General features: G+C 35.3%; 2 protein-coding genes across 2 annotated transcripts; one reads left to right on the top strand and one right to left on the bottom strand.

The window, feature by feature from the left end:
* The first annotated feature begins 6,638 nt into the window (after positions 1 to 6,638).
* LOC115990446 (putative serine/threonine-protein kinase) lies at positions 6,639 to 17,547 on the top strand. The gene is made up of 9 exons (XM_031114281.1): positions 6,639 to 7,212; positions 7,785 to 7,911; positions 9,402 to 9,514; positions 10,267 to 10,477; positions 10,573 to 10,810; positions 12,388 to 12,538; positions 13,024 to 13,326; positions 17,344 to 17,423; positions 17,541 to 17,547. Exons 2-9 carry the CDS (start codon positions 7,836 to 7,838, stop codon positions 17,545 to 17,547), a joined length of 1,179 nt encoding a protein of 392 aa, XP_030970141.1. The 5' UTR covers positions 6,639 to 7,212; positions 7,785 to 7,835.
* LOC115988747 (clathrin light chain 2-like) lies at positions 13,904 to 17,121 on the bottom strand. The gene is made up of 3 exons (XM_031112365.1): positions 16,557 to 17,121; positions 14,762 to 14,915; positions 13,904 to 14,665 (listed from the first exon to the last, which is right to left on the bottom strand). The coding sequence occupies exons 1-3, from the start codon at positions 16,964 to 16,966 to the stop codon at positions 14,225 to 14,227; spliced, it is 1,005 nt and encodes a 334-aa protein (XP_030968225.1). The 5' UTR covers positions 16,967 to 17,121; the 3' UTR covers positions 13,904 to 14,224.
* Positions 17,548 to 17,995: the final 448 nt, after the last annotated feature.

The raw sequence follows: 17,995 nt of genomic DNA, 5'->3' as shown, positions 1-17,995 counted from the left end.
TAGGGCCTTTGCCAGCCCCATGCTTCACTGGGGTGACCGTCTTTGCACCCTTAGCCATTAGCCCTACAACGGGCTCCAAAGGGACCTTGGGTTTCATGGGAGGACAATCCCCTTTGGACAGCTGCTTCCTTTTTATGGACGGGTTGCTTGAGCCCGTCCTTTTAGGAGCCACATCGCTAGTCTCCTTTTTCTTGGCAACCTGCACCTTGATCATTGCCCTTCTCTTAGCGTCGTCCATTTTTGTAAAGGTGGACGGATGAAGTTAATTACTAAGATAAAAAAGAAAACCATTCAAATAGAATGAGAACGACGGACTTATGTTTGTGAATTTTGGTGTCGTATTTAACAGCTACGGGCGTTGGTTCAGGTCCGTCACAATACCAATGGATGGTATTAAGTGTAACTAATTTTTTCCAAGTCCTTTCCTCCAGCTTGGTCTTAGCAAAAATTCTCTCAAGAAAGTTGAACTCCTCAAGTTCAACTTGTGGACGACGTCTAACTGCAAAGAAGAAGACGGATAAAAATGTTATAATAAACTAAACGGTAGTAAAGAATTCACACACTAGGACGGGTGCATACTGGACGGAGGCAATATGCCCCAAGTCGTGTTGACGGGCATGTGTTCCGTGTCCCCTAGACAACACATCCATTCATCACCTTCTAGGAAGAAATAACGGCTCTTCCAATCCCTATTGGAGTTTGGGGTTTCAAATATAACCTTCAACAACGGACTCTTAGGCACAAAACTATACATCCCCCTTGATTTGTCTATTTCTTCTAGATGGTAGCAGTGAAGGAATTCCCGCATCGTCAGCCTCCTAGTACCATTTGACATAGCACTGTATAGGACCTCCATTGCTATGAAGACCCTCTAGGCATTTGGAGATACTTGGTTGACGGACAGGCCTAGGTATTTGAGAAGCTCACGATGAAGGGAGTTTAGTGGAAACCTAAGTCCTGCCTTTAGCATCTGTTCGTACACTCCATCACCTTCTACCCTTTCATAGTAGCATTTCTCTGACTTATAGGGTAGATAGATGGAGATGTTATCTGGAATTTGAAAATTGGCCCTAAGAGTGTTGAAGTGTTTCTCCTTGATGGTGGACCTAAAATTATTCACCGTCCACTTCGGTCGCATGATGAACTCCCTAAGTCTATCAGCACCTACGACGGATTTTATTAGTTCCTCGACGTCATCAAAAACCTCTGGGTCAGCCATCTCCATATCCTCATTTGTTGGGGACAAGGAAGAGGCGGACGGACTCCTCTCTTCGTTTGTACTCTTTTGGTCTTTGTGACCTGACGGTTATACTTCCTCGTAATCCGCCCCGTCACGGACAACTGATTGGTTACTTGATGCACTAGACATTGCCTACACGTGACAACAAAACCTAAGACTCTGACTAGTCTAGAAGGAGTGACAGGTGTATAAAGTCTAGGAAAATAAAAAGAGTATGTCCGAGGATAAGAGAGACTTGTGAAAAAGAGAGTACTTACCAAGTTAGCAAGTGAACGGAAGAAGGTCGTTGATGACGGATGCAGAAACTGAACAGAGTGTTCTCTGACAAGTATTACGAAAGTGCTCTAACAGTGCATTTCAGCAGAAAGTAGAGAAATGAGAGGAGAAGGAGTGTGATATTTATAGAGGAAGTGCACAGAAGACGAAGCGACGCTTCAATCCGAGATAAAATCCAATGAAAGAGCGACATGTGTCACGCGTCATAAATGGCTTTCGGATAGCCTGTTAGGGGTTGGCACAATTCACAACATCTGTATTGAAACCGTCGACCCACAGACCTTTGAATCATCATCCCTTGAACCTTGAATTGTCACCCCACGGGTCCTTCCACTCAAAGATGACAAACCCATGGGGTGAGGGGGCAATTGAAGAGGGTAAAAATCTAGGTTGATGGATCTCCATGAAGTGGGCCTGACGGATCCACGTCCAAGGGCCGATAGAGGGCGAGCCCAATTGTGCAAAGGTCTATTATGGATAGATCCTGCATAAACAAATGCAACAGGAACAGATCAAGCGCCCACGTAAGCACCCACACGGCAGCCAGAAACCCTAGATGGTAATACTTACGACACACACTTGACCACTACAGGATCCCAAGGCAAATAGGAATCCTAGCACAAAGAGGATTTTGGAAGATATGCGCATTATTGAATATCTTCTCTATAAGGAAATGTCTTGTCCATCACGTTTAAGACTATTCAAGAGGATTCCTATAAGGAAAAAACTTCTACACCAAGGAGGAGAGGTCAACCTTCTACTACTATTAAAGCCCCAATACCCTCACAAATCAAGGTACGCATAATTTACCCCTCTCTAGCACTCTAAAGTTGTGAGAATAGTTCTAACTTGACCTTCAGAGGGTATTCGACCGGCACCACACCAGTGCTTTCTGTTAGGTTTTCTCTCTTTGCTGTGCAGGTATCGTTATGAGCATGCAAAGATTGTGTAGCTCACTGGTGATATTTACAGCAGCATCAGATTTATACACCCAACTAGTAGGATCTTCACTTGAAAAGTGTAGAAAATCAAGCTTAATAGGCTTCGCAAGGGACATTGTTGAAGAATTTCGAATTGGAGATAATGGTTCTTGAAATGATTGTGGTCTGGCTTCATTAGAACCTAACTTCTACAAAATAGCAATGAGGTACTGATTCATCTCATTCATAGTTCTGGTATGGATTTCTTGTATCTTGTGGATTTCTTGGATATCTTTGTTGTGATGGTCTGTAGTAACTCGAAGGGAAGCAATAGCTTCATTAGTCATGGCCATGGCAGTAGCGGATCGTGTCTCTACCATTGATGTTGCAGAATCACTGCTCTGATACCACTTGTAAAGAGTGGGAAAGAATTGAGAGAGTAGCTAGATTCGTGGTGAATTGGGCCTTCTAAGAACAAGAAGAATAGACAGAAGAATAAAGAGAATAGAGAGAGAAATCATTGAACATTACATCCGTTTGCTTGAATTGCTAGTATACAAGTTATTGATCTCTTATACTACTCCCTTACCACATGCCTTCTGTAATTGACCAACTAACACACAGCCATCAACTAACTAACTCACTAAACCAGCTGTCAATATAACTAACTCTAAAAAAACTCATATTACAACAGCTATCAGTGTCTATCATATTGAATTAAGTGTATCAATGAGTATTAATGAGTAATCCTAACAGGCCTAAAAGCATTTTTGTTAATAACTTTGGTAGAAAACATAGAATGCCTTAGAGTTGGATGGTAGTAAGAGATAATTGTAACTGCATTGGATAGCAATGTGGATGAACCTACAACTATATTGGATTGCAATGTGGGTGAAATCACATTATTAGCAAAGTGAGTTTCATGTCCTTGGAAATTTGGACTGGCTAGAGAGTTCTTTGTATCAATCAATGCTAGCAGCTGATGAAATTGATTAGGAGTGAAAGAAAGAGGATTCTAAATAGCAACATTGCTTGTTTCTTGAACTTGATATTGAGAAGAAACTTGATGAGCCATTGCACCCTTTCCCTTGAACTTAAATCCTGGTGGGAACCCATGCAGCTTATAGCATTTATCAATTGTATGCCCCAATTTCCCACAATGTGTACACTTTGGTCTCTCTTTTCCTTTAGGAATGAAATTTTGCCCAGAATTAGGAGTAAAAGATTGCCCTTTTGCAGCCAAGGTAGTTGATTCAATCCTACAACCAAATTCTTGACCAACAGTCCTTTGCATTTCTTCTTGAATCAATAAGGAATACACCTTATTAATGGATAGGAGTTGATCCATTAACAGAATTTGAGTCTTGACTTGGGCAAAAGACTCATTTAGATCCATAAGAAACTTCATTAGAAACTCTCTAACTTGCTAACTAGTGAGTTTCTGATTTATACCATAAACACATTTGCCACAAGTGCACAAGGGAAAATGACTATGATTCTATAATTGATCTTATAAGAGCTTCAATTGTGTAAAGAAATCAATGATAGAGAACCTTATGTAATCTTTGCTATTTCTTTCTGTAAATTGAAGATTCTTGGTCCATTGCCTTGAGAAAATCTCTCTTTTAGATCATTCCAAATGTTCAAAGTTGTATCTCTATAGATGATACTAGTTTGAAGTTAAGCAAAACTGAGTTGATGATCCATGTGCCAATGATATTGTTACAATGAATCCAAGCTTGGAAATTTGAAGGAGTCTTTATCAAGGGAGAACACAGAGTAAGAGAGCCATCGAAGAAACCCAGTTTGTTCTTTGTGATTAGGGCTTTTCTTATGGAACAAGCCCAAGCTGGATAATTTTCTCCAGTCAAGGGTTGAGAAACAAGAACAACCCTTGGATTTTCTCCATGATGTAAGAATAGAGGATCATCCATATAGGAGTCTTGTGTAGACGAAGAAGATTAAGAACTTGAAGCATTGGCTATGACAGCAGCCATTGAAAGAGCTTCGAGCTTCTGAGAATGAGAAATTAAAAAGAAAGAAGAATCTAGATATTTCGCTCTGATACTGATACCATATCAAGATGACAGGAGATTTGGAAAAATGATCTTGCATTAATAATAATAAAATACAATGAGTATATATACAACTTAGATGCTAAGCTAGGCTTAACAAAAAATAACAAACTAATGTAACAAATAAAACTAACTACTAAAGACTCTCCTTCTCCAAAAAAAAAAAAAACAAAAAGCTACTAAAGGCTCACATGCCTAACACATGTGATTTAAAACTAACTTATAACAAACAAAAGAAAGCTAAAGGTCGTTTGTGTCTTCTTCTTCATTTTACAACTGATTCTGTCTTATTCAATTCTTTCTTCTATTTGCAACTGTGACCTTTCTTGGTTGTGATTCTGATAGTAATTTTCTTTGTATCCTTGTTCATATTGCAACTGTTGATCCCAACCATATCTTCATAGTTCCTCAATGTTGCAATTCAATCATCGATTGTAAAATCGAGATCTAGGTTACTCTAAGGCTACTTGAAGATTTAATGATACCAACAAGCACCCTCGGTGTAATGGTCACTCCATTAATTCTAGATCTTGTGGGATAGGGAACAAGGGTTGGAGTTCAAGTTTTCAGGAGGGAGTTTCATACATACACTTAAATTAGGCTAAAGTAGAATTTCTATCTAAAAAAAAAAAATTGCCTTGGTTTTTAGTAACACTACAATAACACAATAAGGTGATCTTGTGTTGTGGACGTGAATCTCTTCTCTAAGATTGAGTGACTAGAGAGTGTGAGGGAATAAATAGATAACACTTGCTAAGGTTTTCTCATGATAAAACTCTGTGGACAAACTCTGTGGACATCTCCCCTTTCTATCATTGATAAGAGCATCAATATCCAGCATGCTAAAGCTCCAAACATGCTAAAATTTAGCATCAAATAAATCTTGCATTACCTGCACTTCCAATTCTAACAAATTTTAGCATTAAGCTACAGTACCATCCTATTTTTATAATGGTACTGTAGCAAGATGGCATTTTTAAAAAATAATATTTTATTAGGTTTTGGGTTTTTATTTGGGTATTGGGTTTTATATGGGTATTGGGTTATATTATTTTATTGTATAGATATATTATTTTAATGTGTTGTATGGTAATATAAAAGTTGAGATGTTGGGTGTATTATAAAGTAATATGGTTTAATAGATAAATTAGTTTTTGAGGTGGTAAAATGAGATATTTTTTAGATACCGAATGCTAATGTTCTTAGGGTTTTAATTTCATTCTTATAGGGTAAAAAAAAACCAAGGGTTAGATTACAACAAACTAAAAAAGTTGTCTGTAACTAATCTTAAGAAGTTCGCTTAATTGAAAGTTAGATGAATGTCAAGTGAAAACGCCAGATTTTCATATATATATATTTTTTTTATCTTAAATCTTGAACACCAAATCTTACTTTTATTTAAGGACAAAATTTAATTACAAAACTGGTTATAGCCTAAGACTACAACCTTACTTAATATCTTTTTATTGGAGGTGAATTTTAACAAATCCACCGTTGGATAACATTTTTTTTCTTATATCCTCCATGCTTGTAAAATTTCTAGAAAATTAAAGATTAATAGCTACATCATCAATAAATTGTTTAAATTGCAATTTTTTGTAGTTTAAAATTCTGTATCAAATATAAGATTATAGATTATATAGTAAATAATATTTGATTTATACAAAATTTGACATATTTATTAAGAGCATAAAGAATATGCAATTTAATGGTTAGATTATCAAAATATGTAGTAATATTTATTTTATTTAGTAAAGTTGTAATTTTATATTATAATTAATTTTGTAACTAAACTTTGACTATTTTGTATTTATATTTTGAAAATCTTATTATTTTATATATGAGTACACGGCACACGGTTTTAGTTTGACCCTAATGTATTAAACTAGATAATCTGCTAGACATAAACATGTGCGAGGACTTCCACTTGAATTGATTTAGGAGTAAATTGATTAATGTATTGGGTGAGTGTGGACCGTGGATACGGTAGAAATACCAAAAATGGTGACGTTTGTTTTTTTTTTTTTTTGACAAGTAAAATGGTGACGTTTGTTGGATGAAAATAAATAAATAAATAAAAATATAAATAGAAAGAAGGGTCACTGTCGGGACGTAAGGTGGGAAATGTGAACGGAAGAATGGTGAATGAATATAGTCAGAAATGAGAACGTGCAAACACTACAGCTCCTCCTCAATATCGTTGGACCTTTTCTCACTCTTATAAACTCACAAAGTCCACAATTACATTTACAATCACAAACATCAAACTCATCTTCACCAACGCCCACTACCTTTTTTTTTTTTTTTTTGTTGGAAATAGCCCACTACTCTTTCTTCCTATTATTTATTTATTAATAGTTTTAACCACAACCGGCCGGCCACAAAAATTTTTGAAAATCAAACCAAAGCCTATTTCTTGTTTCCGTTTTTTTTTTCCCCCTAAAAGCTCTATGCTCTTTAATCGAAATTCAGAAGCCTAACTCCAACTCCAACTCCAACTCCAACTGGATTGGTTTAGTTTTTTTTTTTTTTTTTTTTTCTGTTAACCAGGTAATTATTCTTGATTACTACCAACATAACAACTTTTAATTACTTTGCTCTGTGTTTGTTGGGGTTGTGGATCTGATGTGCTTGTTTCAGTTTTCATTACCTGCTTTGCTTGTCGGAAAGTTCTTTGATCATAATGCAACGAACTTTGGTGGTATGAGCTGGTTCGGTTTTTATTTATTTATTTTTTATATGTTATATTTGTCTAATTATGCAAAATAAGTTGCTTCAATGACAGAATTTGTGTATATATCTGTGTGTGTGTGTGGAAATTGATTATTGAGTTTTATGTTAATTCTGGAAATATATTACCTAAGAGCTAATTTAACTTAATTATTTATAAAAATATTACCTAGAGCTCTGGTGGTAAATGAAATATATAATCAATTATTAACTAAGAGCTAATTTTCATTTAGGGATTTTTTTTCAGGTGTGAGGGGTAGTTGCAAGTGTGATGTGTTGTCTTTTTTTCCGTGTGTGATTGGTATGTAAGAGTCAACATTTTACCAAACGTGGAAATTTGAAATAATCAAATTAAGGTCATGAGTTGAATTTTCATGGATTCAAGCTGTTTCTTAATCCTCAAATTTTATTTTATTTTTGTTTTTTTGGTTAAGAAATGGAAATTTCATGTTGACTTCAAGAAAGATGAGCTGTATGCTTTGTTTGAAGTGATTATATTGAATGCATTCTTTTTGTGTCTCATTTTGCTTTATGTGTTGAAAGGTATAATAATTATACAATCAAGAAAATAGCAGTGACATATTGTAGACAATTATGGGTTGTAATTGCTTTGGAGGCTCAAGACTTGAGAAAAAAAAGGGTTCTGCTAATTCTCATCATGAGATAGATGGTAAGGACTTAAATGAACAATCTTTGTCATCTTTTATGTTCTGTCAACTACAATAGAAACTGAATTCCATTATTTTTGTTTGTAATTGATGCATGTTGCATAATAATTATGTTTCATTGGGGAGCTTTTTGGCCTGTCTTTGACACATGAAGTGATGAAACTTTTGAGGAGGTTTTTTATTTATTTATTTATTTATGTCCATTTGCAAGAGCAACATTGTTGGATACTAAGTGATGCAATTTCTTCTTTGAAAAAAAAAAAAAAAACTGCTGAAATGTTTATTCTAAAACTTATAAGGCAAATCCATCTTATATCAATGAGTACATTCATACTTTGGAAGAGATTGTGGTCATGCACTTAAGTGATTTAGCCATTCTGGAGTTGCTGTAAGCCATTCATCTCTCTCTCTCTCTCTCTCTCTCTCCTTGAGACCAAAACCTAGGGCTAGTGAAACTGAGCTATGAATTCAACTCAATTGCTTTAAGCACAAGTGCCGGAGCAAGTAATATCAACCTCTTTTAGGTTTACGGAAAACAAACTTTGAGAGACTTCTTATCAGATTGCCGAATTGATTCTGTATTGAATTCAGGGATTTGGGATCTGGTGGAAAGGTGCATTCTTTAACAGTTGCACTTATGTACAGTACAATAACAACAAAACCTTATTTTTGGGTTGGCTATAGTCTATCGATTCTCAACAAACTAATTGGGTTGGCCACATGTATTCTTCTCCACTATTCTATACTTTCCAAAATCATACTCTATATCACCTCTTTAATTAACATGTTGCACATGTACATGGGCCTCAAATTCAAAACTTCATAAATGGTTAGATTGATATGAACTGGTGCATAACCCTGTTAAAAGCCAGATGCAGTTTTATGTTCAATTATGAGGGCTTTCTTTCTTCTTATTCTTCTTCTTTTTTCAAATTTAAACTACTTATCTTTATTTTTCATTTATAAAAATTCTCTCTCTCTCTCTCCATGGTACATTTTTTAGCATTTTACTCTATTACAGTTTTGAATTATTTTAATAATAAACCCACAATTGGAAGGGGGGAAAAGGATTTTAATTGTTGTTTAATTCTCCATGTTATCTGAGTCACATTGGTTTGCTTACATTATTAGCCGAAGCTTGTAAAATAGAAGATTCTAATTTGACTAGTGAAGTAGTCTCTGGTATTTTTTAGCTGCTCTTGGTATTGATTTTTGACTTGAGAAAAGGTTATTTAGGTGCTCTGAGTTGTATTTTCATAAAAGCTTTAGATATGCCATCAATGCAAAAAATGTATCACTTTGGGCTCATTGTATCATCATAGTTAATAGTAGCAGCGCAGCCATGCTTTAGGTTACAACTAATACGCATCTGCATTAATGTAATCTATGGCACTCTTTTTTCCCCTTTTCTCTCAAGTCTTCAAGCATTGCTATACTTTCCATTTCATCTTTATGATTTCTCTCCATTTTTTCTCTTCCTTCTTTTGCCTAGAGAACTTGCTTGGGAATATTAAACATTTTTCCCACAAGGAGTTAAGATTGGCAACGGACAATTTTCATCCAAGCAATAAGATAGGGCAAGGTGGTTTTGGAACTGTTTACAAGGTATCAGAATTTACAGATGATTTTACATTTTCAAGTTTACTGGATTAGCACACAGTTATTATCATTTTGGAAAATTTGAACTTATTATAAAGATTCTTTGAAGGTACTTATAGAACTACTTAGACATATACATACTTCTGTTTGTTCTTCTCCCTTCCCCAACCTTCACCCCCCCACCCCCCCTCCTCCCAAAAAAATCCCATTTCATTTTCATGGTCAATTTTCACAATGAATGTAAAAGATTTTTCAACTCCAGGTATTCAGTGACATGGGAAAGTGCCTTTTCATTGGTTGGCTCAAAACTTATTGCACAAAAAACTTGAAAGATGATTGCTGACAACCTCAAAATTTGAAGTTATAACAGTAAATCTTTATCAAGTTGGAATAGGTTCATAATAAACAACAAATTCTCTGTATGATTATAGATTAAAGAAAACTTGAATTTTGTTATCTTGCTTTCTGATCTGGATTTTCTGATGTGTAGGATACATATTTTGTTAGTCAAGTTGTCTTGAAGAAAATTACCTCCAACATGAATTGGCTTCTCTGACTTCTTACTTTCTCTCTCAAAGAATATGATTAAAAAGCTTGGTTTATTTAAGTTTAATGTCTTTCTGGCTAGTCAAACTTCTGTGAAGGACAAACTCACATATGATTATGTTAATATATTAAGGAATAAAATAAAAAAAAAAAAATGTTTTTTTTCCATGCGGTGTTCCAAATACTTAATTACTGTATTGCAATTTTGCTAGGGAACCCTAAAAAGTGGAATAGAAGTTGCTGTGAAGACACTTTCTGCCCAGTCGAAGCAGGGATTGCGTGAATTTTTGACTGAGATTAATACCATATCAAATGTCAGGCATCCGAACCTTGTTGAGTTGTTAGGGTGCTGTGTTCAAGAATCTAACCGGATTTTAGTATATGAATATGTAGAAAATAACAGCCTTGATCGTGCGTTGTTAGGTAATTTAGAGAAACCCATTAGTGTGCTATATGAAATTGAGGTATTTATACACAATGAGGCTTGAAAATGTGATCTTTTTTCTTCATGTTTGTAGGTTCGAAGAGTCGAAACATCAAATTGGATTGGGGGAAAAGATCCGCTATCTGCCTGGGCACTGCTAGGGGTCTTGCATTTCTTCATGAAGAACTCATACCGCATATTGTGCATCGAGATATCAAAGCTAGTAATATACTTCTTGACAAAGATTTCAACCCAAAAATTGGTGACTTTGGCTTGGCTAAACTTTTCCCAGATGACATCACTCACATTAGTACAAGAATTGCTGGAACAACGTATGTTATCTTTCAAATTTCCTGTTGACTGTTGTTTCATATTTAATGTTACAGCTTCCTTTTATTATTATAAGATCCTTAAAGATTTCATTGTAACCATAGCTATTCTAGAGGTTATTTAAGTGTGCTGCAGTGGGAACTTCCAAAAAATGGAATTATGTTCTCTGAATCTTAGCGGCACAAATTTTATAAAAGGGCTGGTGATCTTGGCCACAATTTGAGCTGCAGCTGTCAATCAGGACAGTAGAGAATCATATTTCAGAACAGAATTCTCCATCTTAAGTCACAATATAGGAAGCATAAAATAAGCTCCTGATGTACCGTCAATATGATTTGTGTTGTCAGAACCACATGCATTTTATGCGAAACACTAGAGAAAAAAAAAAGGATAAAGATGTGATCAACCATAGAAGAAACAGTCTGCACATAACAAAAAGTTCCTGATGCATCATTGAACCTTGTGAACAATCCAGTTCCCTGATATATATGTATACTTGATATTCAGGAACCATTATTATTAACCACTTATCTATGTAAAACTACTCTTATTAACTGGACAAAAGAGTATAATGTTGAACTTATATAAAAAAAAAGAAAAAGAGTATAGTGTTGAAGAAGATAAAACTGCAGGAAGAAGAAGAAATGCTTTAATGGATAATCTAATAGCCCCTTATGTCTAATGTGGATGCTTTGGTGGGAGAGGAATAATTGTACTTTTAATGGGATGGAGAGTTCTGTTATAAACAGTCTGCACATAAAAAAAATTCCTAACGCATCATTGAAGCTTTGTGAACTATACAGTTCCCTGATATATACTTGATATGAACCATTATTATTAACTGCATTTATCTATGCAAATAATAATAATATAATAAAATAAAATTTATAAAAAACAAAAACTTTCTTATTAACTGGACGATAGAGCATAATGTTGAAGAAGATAAAACTGCAGGAAGAAGAAGAAATGCTTTCATGGATAATCTCATAGCCCCTTATGTCTAATGTGGATGCTTTGGAGGGAGAGGAATAAGGCATTCACTTATAGATTATCAACACTCATTCATAGAAGTTTGTGTATACAACCTAAGTACAAAAATAAATAATGTGCCCTTTTACAATATAAGTATTGTTTATATATATAGTTAGAACTCAGAAGATGAACAAGACTTGAATAAAATTTGTCTCTTATTCGTGTTATAATATGTACTCCTGCATATATTTTCAGTTACCCCAGTCCAACTCTTTATGGTTTGAATTACTTTTGTTTTTGTTACGCCTAGATCTTGATTGCACTAGCTAGATGAATTTGCATGCCTCTTTTGGCAACTTATTGGACAACTATTGTCAATACTTGGTCAGTCCATACTTTTCACTAAGCATGATTTCTGTAACATTTATCTTATATGAATTAGATGTTTCCACTTAAAGGAAAATTTGCTAATTGTTTGAGTGACCAACCAGAGCTGTGTAGTGTATAATTATGTAAAAACTGCAAAAGGGCCCTTGTTTAGGTTTAAATTTTATGATAAGTGAAAGCAGGTGCATTACAATTCATGACTTGCTTTTGTTCTGTGCAGTGGTTATTTGGCACCTGAATATGCCTTGGGTGGTCAGTTAACCATGAAGGCTGATGTTTACAGTTTTGGAGTCCTTATACTTGAAATAATTAGTGGCAGAAGCAGTGCAAAGGCGAACTGGGGAGGGATGGAGAAATTTCTTTTGGAATGGGTGTGTTGATTTTTCCTTTCCTATCTTCAATAAAATTCTCAGTAGTTACTGACATCTGCTGCTCCCCTCATTGATATATCTTATTAAATGACAAAGTAAAAGAAAGGGTTGTCTTACTACAGTTTTGAAGTATAATGAACCTACAGTATAACGAAAACTAATCAACATACTCATTAATTCAGAGGAATATTTGTTTTTAGATTGAAGATTGAAAAGCTGTTTCCTTGTCTTCATCCTTGATCCTCTCTCTCTCTCTCTCTCTCTCTCTCTCTCTCAAGAGGCCTGTCAACCATTAGTGGTATTAGTTTTGTTAATTATCCCTGTTGCTCCATTCAACCAAGATCTTCAATTTTAGGGACCACGTCTTGCCCCTTTTTCTTCTTCATAAATGCAGTGATCTGTCTGGCATACTCTCTTAGGTCTTGCTCATATATGATTCATTACCCATCTCCTACCCTTTAACAACTACTGTTTGGTTTAATTAGGCATGGGAGCTCTACCAAGAAAATAGACTCTTGGAGCTATTGGATCCAGAACTGGAAGGATATCCTGAGGAAGAAATCATTAGATACATGAAGGTAGCATTTTTCTGCAGCCAAGCAATAGCGAGCCGAAGGCCACTGATGAGCCAGGTTGTAGAGATGCTCTCAAGGAATATCCGGTTGAATGAGAAGGAACTTACAGCCCCTGGTTTTTTCACAGATGCAGGGGAATCATCCTCAAAAAAAGGATCAATCATGGAATCTACCAGCTATCAAATGAGCTCTGTCCCAGAGACAATTACACAGGTAACCCCTAGATGAAGAATGAGATTGACTCATTTTATTGCACATCAAGGTTGATGCAGTGAACCACTTGTTCCAGAATGCATGGGTCTCCCATTAGTTAATATATTTTTCTGTATTTAGTTACAAATTTTGTAAATTTCTTTTGTCCTTTTAGGTTGAGGATTCCAGCAGTCTCCCTCTCTCTCTTAAGAGTTTTTTTTTTTTTTTTTTTTTTCCTCTTTTAAATTCTTTGGTGCTCGGATTTGCTTCGAGTGGGATGATTACAAGTTGTGGAAGATATACAATGCAATTTTACCTTATACATGATTTGACTATTGTTTATGATTATATTTTATTATTATAGAGTGATGATAGAAGTGGAACAGTTGATTGGTCAATACTCTCTTTCTCTCTCGCATTGCATGTGTGCAGGGAAACCGTCTCATTTAATTTGCATATAATCTGGCATTTGTTTGCATCAAAACAATTAAGTAGTGTTTCCAAACCAATATTATAAAAGAAATGAACGGGCAACTAACCTTAGTACATTCAGTTAGCAGCATCAGAACAAAGGCTGCTCAAGGCACAACCAATATAAGAAAAGGTCCACTAAACCGGCTTTGATCCTTACCAAAGGTAAAATGTTGGTACAAAAGACCAATTTCATAAATGACGTGAACATAATGACAATTTTCAATCTCAACCATAACACATCACACAAATGCAAAAATAGGATTCCAGTCAATGTTGAAGAAATGGAACCAACCACTACTCCATGAAAAAACATTATCGCAACTTCTAAGATTTTAGAATTAGGGAATAAGATAACAGATTTAAAACACGAGAATCAAAGAAATGGGAAGAACAACAAATAAGAAGAAAGGTTTTGTATGGAAGAAAGTAATTGATGCTGCTATTGTTATGCTGCTGCAGACTCTTCAGCATTAGGAGCAGGAACTTCTTGTTCGGAAGTGTTTGGAGTACCATTAGAGGTGGCATCTTTGACAGGCTCTCCTCCCACTGCAGCTCCCGTTGCATTTGATGCTGCATCTTTCCCTTTCTTGGCATCTTTTCCATCCTTTCCATCTTTGCCATCCTTAGCAGGCGCAGGTGGGGGTGGTATCATGTGGGGAGGGGGAGTGTGCTTTAGCTTCACCAGTATCTGACGCATCCTTGAAAGATCAGTGGGTTTCCCAGGCTTTGGGCCCTGGACAACTGTGATCGATGGCTTCTTGTCTTGATCTTTCTTGCCTCTCTTCTTCTCAATGTTGGGAACCTCATATGGAATGAGCTCTGCTATTGCTTTCCAGTACTGCTTGTCTGCTTCTTTATGGAATTTCTCTTGGTTAGCCAAGAATAACTGCGCCAGAGACACACAGATTGTCTAGCATTAAGAAGACCAGAACCAGAGTATAAAATAAGATCGCTGCATTAAAATAACTTCAACATTTTTTACCTTCTCCCTTTCTCTGTTGTTAACCTTACTATTCTCAACATTAAGCTTCCTTTTCTCATAAAAACCTTGAATATACTCCTCAGCTTCTATAATAATCTGGTTTCTCATTTCTTTCTCTCTCTTCTCCTTTTCCTCAAGCTGAATGGCATTTTGACTGCACCAGCAAATTCATAGTTTCTCCTTTCTTAAATATAATTAGCAGGTAATTCCAATAGAATTCAAAAGGATAAAGAATATTCACATTCAAAATTAGTAAATAACACAGATGGTGTTTTCTATTAGAGAATGTCAGACATTTGGCTTCTTACATTTTGCCTCATGTTATAATATTTTGGTGATATACCGAAAAAAAAAAAAGCCTAGAAGTCTAGCATCACAACTATTGTTAACCTAAAACTGGTTCACTTTGCAGCAATCACGCTTCTACTTCAATTTGCAAAGTAAGGGTTCACAGCTGGTTCACTGACGTCTGACAAACATGTTGCTCATTTTGAGCAACAAAAGAAGTACCAACACCAAGACCCACAAAATCCTATCCCCCTATCACATGCATAACATCACGGGGTCTCCCTGCATGTGAGCAATGATTACTCAACCATTGGAATCAACACAGTAACAAGGTTTGGCCACAGCGGGACCAATTCATATATAAGCAACAGCTTTCTAGGGTCACACCATTTGAATTTGTTAGGAGTCTACATTATTGCTGTAGTCCATTATAATGATAGAATTGTATACTGCACTGTACTATAAACTGACAGTTGTTAGCTACTGATTCAGTTATTTAGTTAGGCTCACTGGTGGGAAATTGATATTGATATCTTGTATATAGTCCACCGGAAAGAATAAGAGAAGTAACCAGAAAATCAACTACAATTCAGTTCTAAACTTCTTCTCTATTCTCGGAGGCTGATTACCCTTGAAGTAATCTTCATCATCTTACTCAACTACCAAGAGCTTAACAGAATTTGAAGGTCCACTTGTATTTCAACCTTTCTACCGAAGAACTTCACTTAATCACAATCAATGTTATAACATGAACTAACATATTTCCATTGGGGAGGGTGGTTCAAATCCCTAATTCCCTCAACACTATCTATCAAATAATCTAAAAAATAACATGAACTAACATTAACATAGTAAATCATCCAGTAGAATAAAGTAAATAGCCCAGATCTAGAAACAAGACATTTTCCCTTACAGTCCAATTCTGATTCTCTAGAATTTAGCAAAGATTCAAAAGTTAAAATATATAAATATATATATATATATATATATTTTTTTTTTTTCACTTTTGAATACATATGTGTGTGCGTGTGCGTGTGTGTGTGAGAGGACTCCATAAGTAAAATACTGATCCAAGTTCTGAAATTCAGTAATCTCTCAATGATCATAATAAATAAAGCCATCGATTCAACTAAGATGATCTAATCATGTATTGAATAAAGCCATATAATCAACTAAGATGATCTGATCTAATCATGTATATTCAACTAAAACATTCCAAAAATATTACTTCATTTAATCTCTTCCACAAGCAAATAAGTTTATATTACTATTTTTTATTTTTTATTTACAGACCGATCTAACAGTTAAAACATCTTCGAATCAACTGAATAACCGAAAAAAGATCAAAATCACTCTCTAAGAATGAATATTTTTTTTTATAAAAAAAATTACAGATCTAAGCAGATTGCAACAGAATACAAATTAGATCTGAAAAAATCATCAAATCAGAGAATTCAAGTCTCACAAAAATAAATAAATAATAAATCAAAAGGACTGAAATGCTCACCGCCTCCATTCACGAAGGGCAAAACCTTCCTCTGGCTCCATTTCGGTCGGTGGTGGAAGCACCGGACCGTCGGAGCTGAAAACGCCGTCGTCGATGCCGTTTTCACCGAAACCAGCGTAACCGTTCTCGTTCCCATTTCCATTATCCACGTGGATCGGGTTGAACGGAGATTGGGAGTAGCCAGGGTTTGGATCGTCGAATCCGTAGATCTCAGGCGATGCGGAGGCGTGGTCGACGGCCACGTCACCGTCAGCTGGAAACGCTCCGGATGGGAAGCTGGAGAAAGAAGCATAGCCTTCGCCGGCGGCGGTGAAGCTCTGTTCATCTTCGTCGTCAATGAAATGACTATTCGATGCGTTCACGTTAATCTCCTCCTCGCCATCGATGCCGTACGCGTCGAAGGAAGACATTGCTCTCTCTCTCTCTCTCTCTAAAAATACAAGTAAAAACACTCACTTTTCTCTCTCGACCTGGACCTGTGTGTCTGTGAAAATGTGAGCAAATTTTTTTTTTTTTTTTGAGAAACAAATGAGAGCAAATTGGAAGTACTACCTTTTATATACTTAATGGGGTGGGTGACGGAAATGAGAAGCCCAACAAGCCATTGAAAATTATATATTGTCAAGTAGATGTGGAGGTTTTTTTTTTTTTTTTTTTTTTACACTGCTAAAACGACGTTGTTTTTGCATTTCTTTCTTTTGACTTTGACTTGCTTTGGGTAATTTCTGCCTTGCCTATATCCTTTTCTATTTTTTATGAGCTGAATTTTTTTTTTTTGTGGGTACAGTACATTGAAGTAAGAAGGTACTTGGCAACCACTAACTACCAACTACCGGTGACGTGTCCTCTTTTTTCTTTTTTAAGAATTTGTAATTTTTTTTTTTCCAATTAAAAACCTATGATGTTATTTTTACTTAGTGCTGTTGTTTGTGTTCGCGTGTCATATTCATATTGTATTGACCTATGAGTATTTGATTATATAAGATACTAACTCGACACATTTATTAAACAAGTCAAAATTCTTCAACCCTAACATAACCTATTTATTAAACAAGTCAGTCGTGTCGACTTGTTTATTAGATTTTATCAAAGTGTAAAAAATACATATTTTAGTATTAATCAAATTGACTTGAATTATGAAAATCCAAAAAAAAAAATATATAATAATAATAATATAAATTTCAGAACTAACTAGTAATTGCATCACAGAGAATCATTTAAAATTAAAGTATATCTTAATATCACAAATAATCAATCACAATATGCCAAAAAAATAAATCACAACAATTAATAAGTTTATATACTTAAAAATTGAAGGGTATATTGGTAAAATGTCATTTAATAAAACGGGTCAAACAAGTTTCATGGGTTGGACATGAACTCGACATGTTTATTAAATAAGTCAATCATGTCAATCCGAATATAACACAAACCCATTA

This window comes from Quercus lobata, chromosome 5 (assembly GCF_001633185.2).
Source record: "Quercus lobata isolate SW786 chromosome 5, ValleyOak3.0 Primary Assembly, whole genome shotgun sequence".
Classification (NCBI taxonomy): Eukaryota; Viridiplantae; Streptophyta; class Magnoliopsida; order Fagales; family Fagaceae; genus Quercus; species Quercus lobata.
This window is presented reverse-complemented; position numbering and strand designations above follow the sequence as displayed.

Bases quoted from the DNA above. Each gene is read 5' to 3' on its own strand.
- LOC115990446 (XM_031114281.1), top strand. From the start codon at position 7,836: ATGGGTTGTAATTGCTTTGGAGGCTCAAGACTTGAGAAAAAAAAGGGT. The intron at 7,912-9,401 runs GTAAGGACTTAA...TCTTTTGCCTAG, and splicing joins TTCTCATCATGAGATAGATG to AGAACTTGCTTGGGAATATT. The intron at 10,811-12,387 runs GTATGTTATCTT...TGTTCTGTGCAG, and splicing joins ACAAGAATTGCTGGAACAAC to TGGTTATTTGGCACCTGAAT.
- LOC115988747 (XM_031112365.1), bottom strand. From the start codon at position 16,966: ATGTCTTCCTTCGACGCGTACGGCATCGATGGCGAGGAGGAGATTAAC. The intron at 14,916-16,556 runs GTGAGCATTTCA...TTGCTGGTGCAG, and splicing joins GCCCTTCGTGAATGGAGGCG to TCAAAATGCCATTCAGCTTG. The intron at 14,666-14,761 runs GTAAAAAATGTT...TCTCTGGCGCAG, and splicing joins ACAACAGAGAAAGGGAGAAG to TTATTCTTGGCTAACCAAGA.